A 13,626-nucleotide genomic window follows, 5' to 3' on the forward strand; every position below is an offset into this window, starting at 1 on the left:
TTTGAGACAAGAGTCTTGCTTTGTCACCCAGGCTGGTGTGCAATAGGGTGATTTCAGCTCACTTCAGTCTCAACTTCCAAGGTCAAGCAATCCTCCCACCTCAGCCTCCAAGGTAGCTGGAATTATAGGCACATACCTCCAAGCCCAGTTAATTTTTGTATTTTCTGTAGACACAGAGTTTCACCATGTTGCCCAGGCTGGTCTTAAACTCCTGAGCTCAGGTGATCGGCCTGCCTCAGCTTCCCAAAGTGCTGGGATTACAGGCATGAGCTGCCATGCCTTAGCCTACATCTCAATTTTTCTTGTTTTCCGTACTCCCATGGCATCCCAGATTCCTTGCTATGACACAGCCAAATGTTATGACTCTCTGTGGTCTGTTATTGAATACAAATCTTGCAGATTAATTATTTGGGCAGTTAAAGAAACTTAAAGGGTCATCCCAACCCCAGAGTGAACTTGACCGAAGAGATAGAGCCCTTCATCATCCCAGCTGTGATCTCTTGGACACTTGGTGCTCTAGAGACCTACAGACTTCCAGGTATATCCCTGAGGCCACCCAACAGGAAAATCAGAACCTAAAACAGCAGCTTTAGAGACAGAACACCTGAGGTCACGTTCCGGCTCTGCCACTAATCTCTGGAGCTAGGAGAACAGCATGGATTTTTTTTTTTTTTCTGCCTTTTTGCCTTTGCCCAGCTAGTGTGGAGATAATATCAAGCACAAATATTTTAAAAAATGCTGTCTGCCTTTCAGATGAGAACTTGATATTCTTTTAAAAGAATGGGGAAGAACACTTAAGGGAGTGTAGTTCCATGGATCTCACTCTCAATACCAATTCAGTATAAGAGAGTTTACTTTAAACTGTCATAGCTGCCAGGGGTAACTTCACCTGTTCAGATCTGCCCTAATCTGATAGCGGCAAAGTTAAATTAGTATTCTTCATTGTTAACATTGCCACTTAAATTAAGTGATACGATTTTTAATTGTTAAAATTTCTTTTTTTTAGCCGATCACAGAAAAAAATGCAGATGGTTTCAAACATCTCCTTTTTTGCCATGTTTGTTATGTACTTCTTGACTGCCATTTTTGGCTACTTGACATTCTATGGTAAGTAATTTCTGCTGGTACATAAATATAAATATTTGTAAACAAATTAGTAAAAATAAGTATTGAAATAACTTTTAACATGAAAGGTAAAGAAAGCAACAAAGCCACTCATTGGTTTCTCTAGTTTTTTCTTCTGCTTAAAGCAATTGTGCTCTTTCCTTTATTATTCATGCAGACTGCAGAATAAAATAATTACTAAAACAATATATTTTTTTTATCCTAACAGTGTCCTTAAAGGAAATTGCATTTTAGAAGCATGCTACCTTTACTGAGGAAAGTTTAAAACTACATCAGAGAAGGCTTTCCTAATTGACACTGCAAATTAGGTCAGATTCCATTAATAGAATAGAGAGACAGAGACAGATGCTGAAAGTGAGAAAGAGCAGAGTGCTACACTCATGACACTCTAAGTTAATTAAAAATGAAACTCCTAATTGTTCACTGGTAGTCGGAGCCGAGCCTTGCAAAGATCCAAAGGAAAGACATAGAAATTTTTAAAAATGAAATCTGAAAAAGCGAACAAGATTTCATATGTAACTTTTACTGACCCTGAATGAACACTTTACTGGCTTTTACTTCTTCTTCATCCTCTCCTATTCAAATTATCCTGAATCTTTATTTAATATCTTTCATTATCTTTATAATTGTGTACCTAATTTAAATATATATGCTTGTATTTCGCCATCTTTTCTACTAAATAATAATTCTTTGGGACTTTTTTCCATAAACACAAATGTCTCAAAATTAAACACATTTAAAATTTATTAATTCAGCCTGGAGAAAAAGGCTACTCTGATTATACAGATGTTATTTTTATTGTTTTCACAAGCAATAGAGAATACCATTGTCTAATGCATTCATAAATACCTTATTTAATTTTTGCATAAAATTGGTGTTGCTAAGGTGGATGCAGAGTTGCAGGGCTGGGGTGGATACAGGGAGAGAGATGGGGAGAGCTTCATGTTAGTTAAAGTCTCACTGTTTTTTTGTTCAAGCTATGATTTTTCTTTGTAAATGAATTATTTTTCACATAGAATAGAATACCAAACACTTTTATTACTCTCGAGTTAAAGAAAAAGCCTCAGCTATTTTTAAGTTGTTGGTTAGTTTGAATTAAGGAAATTAGAACTAGTGAGATTTGTATTATAACTTATGATTCTTTTTTGGAAACTGAGACCAAGCTCGATGGTACCGATTAGCATTTGAATTCCATGCTGAGAACCTTGAGATTGGTGCAGTGAGAAGCCCTTGCAGGAGACAGGAGGGGAAATTATCTTTTGTCAAAAGAGTGAGCAGTTTCATACTCTATGTGACTACCATTCTAGCTTTGTTAGTCTTTGAAATAACACTTTCTGAAGTTCTGAGTTGAGAAAAAGTTCAAAGTAGTACATAAGGCCAGGTGTGGTGGCGTGCACCTATAATCCCAACACTTTGGGAGGCTAAGGTAGGTGGATTGCTCAAGCCCAGAAGTTCGAGACTGGCTTGGGCAACATAATGAGACCCCTGTCTCTACAAAAACAAAATACAAAAATTAGCTGGGCATGGTGGCACACACCTATAGTCCTAGCTGCTTGTGGGGCTGAGGTAGGAGGAACACTTGAGCCCGTGAAGCAGAGGTTGCAGTGAGCCAAGATGGCACTACTGAAACCACACTTCAGCCTGGGTGATAGAGCAAGACCCTGTCTCAAACACACACACACACACAGTAGTATGTAAACACTTTTTTTTTTTTTTACAAGAACAACATGCATGGAAAAGAGGAATTATTTCCTGGTGGTGAAATTTCAGCTAGTGCCTCTGCTGGTTGGCCACTTGAAGTTGACTTAACAAGAGAAGAGTTCAAAACAAGCTCCAATGTGGCTTGCAGGCACCTCCCGCCCCCTGTCCCCCAGCAAGTCTGTGGCAGTTTCGTGTGGTTTGAAGAGTAGAGGGAAAGTCTAGATTAAGAGCAGCTTTGCACTTCAACTGTATGTTTCATTTTCAAGGCCAATGTGCCTCTAGGTTTAATTTAGTCTAAATTAAGCATTCCCACTCCATGTAGCTTCTTCTAGACATTACTTTAAATTCCTTTGCTAAGTCACATATGCACAGTAGAGCATGTCTCGCGTACAGATTTTTCTTTCCAACTTAATAGTTTTAATAGACATTTCAAAGCATTGCTTTTCTTTCCCTTTAGTTTACAAATTCTTTGTTATTCAGAAAAACTGTCACTTAGCTATGTACTCTGTCTCCTTGTAAAACCCTCTTACTTTTCCATCATTTCAGACAATGTTCAGTCAGACCTCCTTCACAAGTACCAGAGTAAAGATGACATTCTCATCCTGACAGTGCGGCTGGCTGTCATTGTCGCTGTGATCCTCACAGTGCCGGTGTTATTTTTCACAGTGAGTAAGGGCCTTGGTGCAATATGAGAAAAGCTGAGGTCTTGGTTTTCCTCCTGCCTGCGGGAGCCTGTTCCAGAGAAAGCCTGCCCCAGGTAATTTTCCTGGGTTATTGAAACTGCATCTGGAAATGATCCCAAGACTCTGTTCAGGCTCTTTGAAAAGCAGGTGGCATTCAGTGCATCAGGGATCCTCTGATGCAATGAATCTTCATTCTAATTAATCTGTCCCTGTTCTTTACAAAGAAATGACAATAGAATGTTCAAATCTCAGTCAGACATGAAGAGAGAATATAAAAAGAAGGGAAATGAACAGTTAAATCTTAGATAAACCAAAGACAGAAATTCTACCCCCTACAAGAAAACTCTACTATTCATAAATAAAAATATTTTCCCTCTTCAGTTAAGACCCTGTACTTCCAAAACTGTTAAGCTATCTATAAATTCACTAGGCATCACAAAACATTTCACAAATTTGTGTACACCAATAAATCAGTTACTTTACTGAGAAATGTCAGTGTTGGCATGCTGTAGGCACTTACAGAATCTTTGTTTTCTTTTCTGGCAGGTTCGTTCATCTTTATTTGAGCTGGCTAAGAAAACAAAGTTTAATTTATGTCGTCATATCGTGGTTACCTGCATACTCTTGGTTATTATCAACTTGTTGGTGATCTTCATACCCTCCATGAAAGATATTTTTGGAGTCGTAGGTATGGCTTCAGGACTTTGTGCTTATCATTCTACAATAGCTGTTTGGAGGGAAAATTTCACAATAGCAATGCTAAACTTTCTCTTTTTTTTTCTTATTTTACAGGAGTTACATCTGCTAATATGCTTATTTTTATTCTTCCTTCATCTCTTTATTTAAAAATCACAGACCAGGATGGAGACAAAGGAACTCAAAGAATTTGGGTATGTCACTTGCCGGCCACTCTAACTTTTCTGATTAGTTTTCCATTTAAATTTACCAAATAAATAGTTCACCTCTCTATCAAGACTACTTTCAGTTGCCCTGAAGGGAGGCAGAAGCCCTGTAGCTTTCCTACTTAGGAGAGATTTAAAATATATCAGAATCTTCTCCTGTCCCTGCAAATATCTTTTCTGGTTTTACTCTCATTGTGCCTCAGCTTTTGTTCTGATCTAGTGTGTGGCCAGTCAGAAGAATGGACATTCATCCTCCTGTGTCTCTATAGGATGGTGTCTAGTCTAGCAAGAGAGGAAGTCACAAAGAACTCCCAGATATTATGCAGTCTACTGTTTCCATATGATTTCTAGTCATGTAACCCCTCCCTACAGCCCAAGGAACATGCAATGCCTTAATTAAAATGTCTGAGTTAAAGAGTCTTTTTATTATTTGACAGATAATGCTTTGGAACAACAGACCTGGATTCAAAACCTACCTTTCTATATTAGGATTCTTGTTTCCAGGTCTGGTGAAATTCAAGGGCATCTTGAAGGTGGTGTGCTTGGAAACAGTGAGGGAAGCAGGGGTAAAGTGGTTGCTATCTGAGTCCCTTTTGGAGTTCCATTTTGCTTGGCCTTGGAGTAAGCTTCTCAGCTGCCCCCTCAGCTAGTGTAAGCACTGAAATTGTACCTATTACCTAAGTGAAAAGATCCAGATAAGAGGTGCAGGCACGAGGGTCATCCCTGTGCATTTAGGAGAAGCAGCACTGATGCTCATAGAGTATCCAGTTCCCCAACATGATCACCCCTGTAACCTTAATTCCCAAATCCTTCCAGCCTTGCCTGTAGGGGCTTCATGAGGACAGAGAGAAAGGAGCAGTCACTCTGGCACAACAGGACAATATATTCAGTTTAAATCTGAAAATGGTGGAGGCGTGCTGCGCATGAATTCTGAGCCTCTCTAAACCTGGTCCCATAATGAAACTAGTAGTAGGGTCTGCCAAATGGCATTAGACAAGGGCTCCATCTGTGTAGGGACCACTGGGAGTTAGACTGGACCCAGGATGGCATGCCACATGCAGCCATCTCAATCCCCAATTCGCTCCTCTCCTTCCCTAGCTCTTTCTCCTCCACCAGTTTCCAGTCTAGGCCCATTGGCTCTCAGAATGCATCATCCTTCTCCCTGAAGAGCTCTCACTGAACATGCTCCAGCCCAAGGAACATGTTCCAGCCCAAGGAATCTTGTGTTCTTTGGATTTTGAATTTAATAATCTGTATTAGTCTGCTCTCACACTGCTAATAAAGAAATACCCCAGACTGGGTAATTTATAAAGGAAAGAGGTTTAATTGACTCACAGTTCCACATGGCTGAGGAGGCCTCACAATCATAGCAGAGGGTGAAGGAGGAACAAAGTCATATCTTACATGGCAGCAGGCAGAGAGCCTGTACAGGGGAATCCCCCTTGATCAAACCATCAAATCTCATGAGATTTATTCACTATCACTAGCACAGCATGGGAAAGACGCACCCCCAGGGTTCAATTACATCCCACCGGGTCCCTCCCATGACACATGGGAATTATGGGAGCTATAATTCAAGATGGATTTGGTTAGGGACACAGCCAAACCATATAATCATCTGTTTACCTATGGTCTTCATCAGCCTTTCAGGTAACTTAGTTTTTGACACCTGTTTCCTATGTCACGTGATCAAATCTATTTTACTTTCGTATGTTTTTCCCACTTTTTTAAACAGAAATATTTGCTTGCCAGTGATAAGCTAGGTTGGTAGATCATGAATAACAAAATGTCCTGGATATTTTCTAAGGCCTTTTCCCCGCTTTTGGTTGTAATCTTAATTTGAGAGACACCATAAGGATACCCAGTCATTTGTAGAATGGATACATACAATTGAGGTGAATATGGAGTCAAAGAACGGGGCATAGAAGACTACTCTGCTTAGCTTATTTTTTCTATGTTCCCGTCCTTGTAGAATCAGATTGATACAATTTTTAGAAAGAGTCTCACAGTTCAGCCATGGTTGTAACAAACTCCAAATACCAGAGGACCCAAAGGGAGAGGGAAACAGTTCTATTTTTTTTCCCCAGGTACATGTGGAAAATTTTTGCTGCACTGAAAATAACCCTTGCCTTTCTGTTGCTACAGGCTGCTCTTTTCTTGGGCCTGGGGGTGTTGTTCTCCTTGGTCAGCATTCCCTTGGTCATCTACGATTGGGCCTGCTCATCGAGTAGTGATGAAGGCCACTGAAACCGCTGAGAAAAAGAAATATTCCTGTTGTCTGCTCAGTCAAGTCCCCACACATCAGCAATCTCTCATCACTTCCTTTCAAGTTTACAGAAGCAAACAGAAATGTACAGGATACTTAAAATGGAATAACACTTTGGTTCCAAAACAGAGACATGTTTCTATAATGCTTCATGTCCCTCCAAGATCTGGGATCAATTTAGGGTTGTGAATTTTTTTTTTCAAATTTCATACAATCATATTTCCCAGTACTTTTCACAATCAGTTTTTACCCGTCTAATTCTATGTTTTGTGGCTTTGTGGTCTCTTAGAACTTTGAAAACATGATAAGCAATCATGTTTATTTATTATACATCCAGATTCTGAAATAATTTTCCTACTGATGTTCAGCTCACACATCTGTACCTTTTTAGAAGAGAAAAGAATCTTGAATTGTATATATTTATTTTGCTTTACAGAAAAAAATGGTTTCTTAAATAATTTGCCTATTTTGGTTAACATAGCACACAGAGATAATCATCTGAAAGTTATAGGGCACTGCCACTGCTGAATCAGAGCATGCCCAATATTTGAGGTGGCTCTGATCGCCTGGCAGCTGAGCTGAGGCAGTCCAGTGGCCTAGCTGGTACCACATCCCATTTACATCCAGAAACATTCTCTGGCAAGTGTTCTCAGCTGAAAAGCAGTTGGGGATGATTCTTAGCTTGGTAATTAAATGAAGCTACACATCTGGGTAATCTAGCAAATGAAGTATTGTTTCCCTCTTGGCAACTTGTGTCAGAGTTACTCTGGTCTGAGTCAACTTTCGATGGGGAAGACCAATGGAACCTACTGCAAAAAGATTGTCCAAAATGCCTAAGAAAATAATCCTCTGATACATTTAGCCTTCATTCCTATACCTGTCTTGTTGAAGGGAAAAAAATGTTTTACTACATCGTAGGCCAATTAGCTTTTATTCATGTCCACCAGCTAGTTGCACAGAAAATCATGTGTACCTAACTAAGGGTGATCTAGGATAAGTAACTCCTGTTTTATATTGAGTACTTTAGGGAAGTCTTTAAAAGACTTGTTTTATATCTATAAATCTAGGTTATTACAAATACAAGATTTTTGTATCTTAAATAAGCCTCATTTCTATTTCTTCTTTGTTAATTCTCCATCTAGAGTCTTGCTGGAAAAAAAAAATCCTCAGAGATAGTCTTTGCGAAGAGTTTCGGACAGAATCACTGGTTACTTGAAAACATGATAAGCAATCATGTTTGTTTATTTATTAAACATTCAGATTCCGAAATAATTTTCCTTCCCCCAGATGAGGAAGACAAGGGGGTCTTAGTGTGCTGTCTCCTCTTCTCTTCCCCAACCAAGGAGTGTGTCATTACAGCCCATCCCAACTGATTCATGCAGGAGGACAGAGGTGCCTAGTACTCTTACCCTAGTCCCTCTCCTAAAGGGAGCACAAGGAAACTGTGAAGAGACTGAAAAAGAAGAGAGTTTGTAGCTGAAAAAGGAATGGGGATAGCAAGGAAACCCAGAACTGCATTCCCCTAAGTGGGAGCATCCCCTGTGATTGAATTGTTCATAGTTAACATATGGTGAGAAATATGCATGCTCTGTGATCTGGTCTCTTGAAACAGGACTTATATTTCCTCTATATTCTGGTTGAATTTTCCAAACACATAAGTTCACTGAGCACAGATTTCTTATCCAGAGATAAGTAGAATCTAACTGCAGACTGTTGGCAGAGTTTCCAGGCACTTAGCCGTGTTCCCTTCCTGACTCAAATCTCCAAAGGCCTTCACTCTCACTGAGAATCACATGGAACTGTCTCTGCCCTTTACAGACTAATGTCCCATAGATAAGGCAGGCATTGAAGCACGTGTCATGATCCTCTTGCAGGGAGAATGAAAGGTTATTTCCTGCATTGCATCATCATAGCTTTTAATATAATGCTACAGAATTATATCCACATTAGGTCAGAGTTCAGATATTTAGATATGAATACCTAATCTAGCCATATCCACAGCCATCTCTGTCCTTTTCAGCAATGTTTTCCATATCATATTAGCAATGACAGAAACAGAACAAACCAAGATTCAGTCGGTTCTTAGGAGCTTGTCTAGAGCACCAAGTAATGAAATAGCCAGGTAGTGGGATATCTTACCTTTGAAAATACGTTAATTTAGTTTGCAAGCTATATTATGCTACTTTCTATTTTCCTCGTTACTTTATAGCAATTCATTTCACACGCACAAAGTCAATTTAGAACGTTATCATTAACTGGGATGTGTAGTCATATTTTTGGGCCTCTGGACTTCATGTGTCAATATAAGGAATATTTACTTAAAATACATTTATTTAGAGGAGGCACACTGTTGTTGATGCGTGTGATAAACACACATATTTTTAAAAACCTTTGTATGTTTATCTAAATTTGTTGTTGACTGAATATAATAGACTCTACCGTAATTTGTCAAATATCAATGATTAGTTATATCCTTTGTGTGGGATTAGCTGTAAAGTGTACTGCTCTTATTCTCGTTCAGAATAGTGAACTGGTAGCCAAAAATACATGTATCACAGATGTTAGGTTGAATTTAAAGAGCACAGTCAAGTGCTATGAAAGATTTTCTGCTAAATTAGTAGATTAAAGAATTACTATACCTTAGCCAGGGGGAGCAGCATGTTTTCCTTTGGTAGGTAGGATCTCTATACTAGTGAACAGTGCCAGTTTCACACTTTGGATTTAGAACTGTTCTCTAGTTATTGTAACACAGAATACTGTCAATCCCTAATTTACTTAATGTTACTTATTGGAAGTGGGACTGGTGAAACACACACAGGAGGGAAATCTACTCTGTTTAGGCACAGGCAGTCCCAGTGTATAAAGAGATCATATTCCAAAAAGTTGTCAGTTGTTTGCAACCTGGAATGTATTTTCCTTTACAGACCAGGTTATCTATGGTGGTTAATCCCCTAGACCAGCTCAAAAAGATGATCAAACCCATAGTTTAGCTGGAAGTGAATAATGTAATAGGTTTGCCAGAGAATCTAACCATCAAATATAACATTGTTTCCAGGAGGGTGTTTGTTCAGAGTTGCCTGTTAGTAGAATCTGGACTGTCCATCCCAGCCACATACCACCTACTGGGCAATGGGGGTAGAGATGCCACCGGACTACAGGTGACTAGAGTGGCCTGAAACAGGGTGTCTAGCAAAAATTGGGAGGAATGAGTCCATGACTGCCAGAGAGCCTGGTGATAAGAGGAGGGTGAGGGAGGGTGATGGGACCTCTTGTGGGTCAGAAACCTCCAGGGACATCGCTCACTTGGTACCTCTGCTGTTGTCCAGAGGGTTCAGGTTTGTTCTGCCTGTTGCTGTTTGTCTGACTTTTGGCTCCTGTGGTTCATCTCCTGCCCTGCCTACCACAGAAAAGGATGCTGGTGCACAGCTTATCTCATGTACCAGTCGTTGAGGTCAGTGCACAGCACTTTTAATGTTTTTAGTGCTAGTAACTATGTTTTAACTTTCGAGGAATAAGCTGGGAGGTTAGAAAAAAAGAAAAAAGAGAAACAAAAGCTCTCCACTACTTCCTTTTCTACATTTACAGACCCTGTTGAGAAAAAGGCCCAGAAGGGTGTTGGGGATAGGGCTTGTGGCAGACACAGTGTTGTGGTAAGTTTCCTCAGTGTTTCGGGGAGTACATAATACTGTCACTCTGGAACTGACTGCTTTCTGGAGACTGATTCATGCCTCTAAGCCAGTGGTTCTCAAAATGTGGCCCCCAGACCAGTAGCATCAGCATCAGTGGGGACCTCGTTAGAATGCAGATTCTCAGCCCCGCACCCCCAATCCAGACATGGTCAAGTCAGAAGCTCTCAGCGTGGGACTCAGCAGGTGATTCTGAAGTGCATCAAGTTTGAGAACCACCCTAAGCCAATGAGTCTCCCTTTTTCTTCCCATTAGTCCTACCACACAAGATGATTCCTAGGACTCATGGGGCAAGACACAGGAGCCAGGATTATAGGGAGGGGAGGAAAGGACCCTGGTTGCAGGGATCCCTGCAATGGCAAGAAAGCAAGTAAATCCAGCGCTGCCACCTGGTCATCACCCTCTGGTTGAAAATACTAGTGGAGGTGCACATTCCTAAACACAGGCTGCCTGCATTCAGTGTTACCTCGGGCTGAGGCATGATAATATTTTATTTTTTTAAAGCTGTGAGGAAATGAAAGTGAGGCTTTGGTAGGGGCAGGGTGGTGGTGAGAGAAATTAAAAGAAAAGACCCTTTGTAAATGCAGACTTAGAAGAATTACTGAATTTGTGTCAGAAGTAAGTTCTCCAGTGTTTGTGTTGATTGTGTGATGATAATCCTGTCCTCCTTTTAAAGCGAATTCTCTACTGAAAGGTCTGCTCTGTTTAAGGAGTTACAAACTACTCTCAAAAGAACGAAATGCTGAGTTCCAATTCAGTGGGGCACAGTGTTGGACTATGGCACAGTTAGTTGGAGTAGGGAGGAGGTCAGAAATATTGGATTTTATGCCTTAGAGGAAAACCTATTAGTATCTCTCAGTTTATCAATTTAAATGGCTTTAGGCTTAGAGGGGATGTAAACTTTGAGATTATAATTCTCCCATTCAAGTTCACAGCAAACACCTAACCACTTTCAAAACAAAGAAGACACAGGCCATCATTTAGCAATACTAATACATGATTTTCCTTCGGGATGGCAGGTCTGAGAATGCTTTAGCAACAGGACATACTTCCCCTAAATTACAGTGAATTACTTATAATGATATAAGGCTTTCAGATACAAACTGAAGATGGGGTGGCTAACACCTAAAAACTATCACTAAATCTAAAAGAGAAAGTTCTTGCAAAATATGTAAAGTTCACAAGGTGCAGACATCTCCTTCTTTAGGCTTTTCTCTAAGGAAGGGCTATGAAATTCGGCCCATCTGTATACAGGCTCGAATTTACGTTTTAAAGGAAGAATCTATGCAGCTGAGGCTTATTGCAGGAAAATACTTCATTTGTATGTAAATATATTGTAAATAAATAGGAGGCTGTATATTTTTGCAGTTGTTGATCCACACTGAAATAGAAGTCTCTAGGATCTGCATATAAACAATAAATGTTTCCTAGATATTAGTGGTTTTGTTTGGGAATTAGAAAAATTTACATTCCCTCCCAGGTAACATAGTTCTCTCAATGTAAAGTTGGAACCTAAAACCCTACTTAACTATTTAGAAAAAGAAATGTCTGAGAAATAGTTCCATTGATTTCTTATGCTGGCATTAAGATCAAATAAGGAATATTTAGACACAAATCCTTGTCATGTAGAAACAGATATATCCAAAATGACAAATTGTTTCTTCATAATGATCTTCCATTGTTAACATTGGTACCACTATATAGTATTTATGAAAACAAGTTGGGGAGAAGAATGTTTTTTTTCACAATTGAATTGCTGCATTTTTCAAACTTTGGGATTCTATGAAAGGGGGGAGGGAGAACCTGAATATTAATTATGAGCACTAATTTGAAGGAAAGGAAACAAAGAACCATTATTTTATCACACATTGGAAGTCTTGCATGTTTGCCTTTTATTTTATTGTTGATGCCAACATAGACTGTCTTAGGTAATTTTTTCCCCAAACACTTGAATCTTGATCATTGATATGTAATCCACTCTCTAGAGTCCAGTGTACTTTAGACTTCATCTGAGTCCAGTACATGTAGCACACCACTGTTTTATTAATGTAAAAACCTTGTAAATGAATTTCAGATGGGTGATTTAAGTGAGTCACAAGTCACAAAAGTTTGCTATTCGTAGTTAATCAAATAGAACTGGGTTTTTTTTTTTTTTTTCAGGGTGTGGTGTAAATAAAGAAATGTAAGAAGTTCTGTTCTATAACTGCTCTGTTAACATAGTTTTTAAACATTAAAAAATGTGAACTAAAAGTATTCACAAATTTTGTGTTGTGCTTTTGCGATGCGATACTAAAATGGACAGTGGAGTACTACATATGCTATTCAGGATTGCTGGAGAAGGGTTTGTACACATTTGTCAGTGTTCTAGATGATAGAAGTTTATATATTTAAGCACCCTAACATAAGTATTTTTAAACATACTTCTTATAGAAATCTATCTGGTTTGAAACATATACCACATTTCTCCATTCTTCGTAATCAGAGTAGATTGGCCATAATATTTTCTTTTTTAAGTCAAGTTTACCTTTATAAGTATTAATTTCTGTCCTATGTTGTAGGAAGGAGTTGAGTCTTCCTCTACCCACACTGCTGCCACCTATAAAATAGGACATTCTATCAACACTTTCATTTCTCAGGAACTATTGAGGCAAAGCTAGTGCAGCCTTGCCTTTTCTTTATCCATCACCAGCATCTTAGAAAGGCTTTACCAGACCAGCAGGATGGCCAGAGTCTGACATGCAAGTTCTTCTTGTGGACAGGGCTAGCATAGAAATAGCCTGGGTTTTTTACGGTGTGGCTATGGATGAAGACCCCCTTGATAAACTCCTCTGGCCTGCCCAGGTGACAGCAGCCCATTGTACGGGACCTCGGTGGCACACATGTAAAACTCAAAGTAGAAACCTAGGGCACGGGAGTCCAAGTCATGTTCTCCAATCTAACTTCATTAGGAATAAAGCTGATATTTTTATTCTTACGTGCCTCCTATGCCTACTTCTTAATTGATCAAAACCCCAGGGCAAAGGGTGTGAGTGAGTAATTATCACTTTTAAACTCAAGCAGTGGTAAAAGTTAAAGACTATTGAGAATATGAGCAAATTGTGTTCCAAATCAAAAGGACCAGTCCTGCAGCACCTTTGATAGTTCTGACTTCTTTCTTCTACTCTCCCTCCATGAGTGTTTGCTAATACTATTCTGTTCTATCCTTTTTGTCACAGAATTATCAGGGAAGAGTTATTCTCCCCCTTTCCCATGGAATAAACTAT

The 13,626-nt window shown here is 39.3% G+C and overlaps 1 protein-coding gene across 3 annotated transcripts in view; it reads left to right on the top strand.

The window, feature by feature from the left end:
- The window catches only part of SLC38A1 (solute carrier family 38 member 1), an 82,200-nt gene extending 68,941 nt beyond the window's left edge, over positions 1-13,259 (top strand). For 2 of the 3 annotated variants that reach the window (XM_017529601.2, XM_017529612.2), the window contains 5 exons: positions 1,007-1,107; positions 3,373-3,491; positions 4,056-4,197; positions 4,302-4,399; positions 6,557-12,616. In XM_017529601.2, the coding sequence (XP_017385090.1) occupies positions 1,007-1,107; positions 3,373-3,491; positions 4,056-4,197; positions 4,302-4,399; positions 6,557-6,658 (562 nt within the window). In that variant the 3' untranslated portion in view covers positions 6,659-12,616. Of the gene's footprint in view, positions 1-1,006; positions 1,108-3,372; positions 3,492-4,055; positions 4,198-4,301; positions 4,400-6,556; positions 12,617-12,921 lie in introns of those variants that run through there. The other variant, XM_017529624.2, reaches the window with a different exon arrangement.
- The last annotated feature ends 367 nt before the right edge of the window (positions 13,260-13,626 follow it).

This window comes from Cebus imitator, unplaced genomic scaffold, assembly GCF_001604975.1.
Source record: "Cebus imitator isolate Cc_AM_T3 unplaced genomic scaffold, Cebus_imitator-1.0 Scaffold2, whole genome shotgun sequence".
Classification (NCBI taxonomy): Eukaryota; Metazoa; Chordata; class Mammalia; order Primates; family Cebidae; genus Cebus; species Cebus imitator.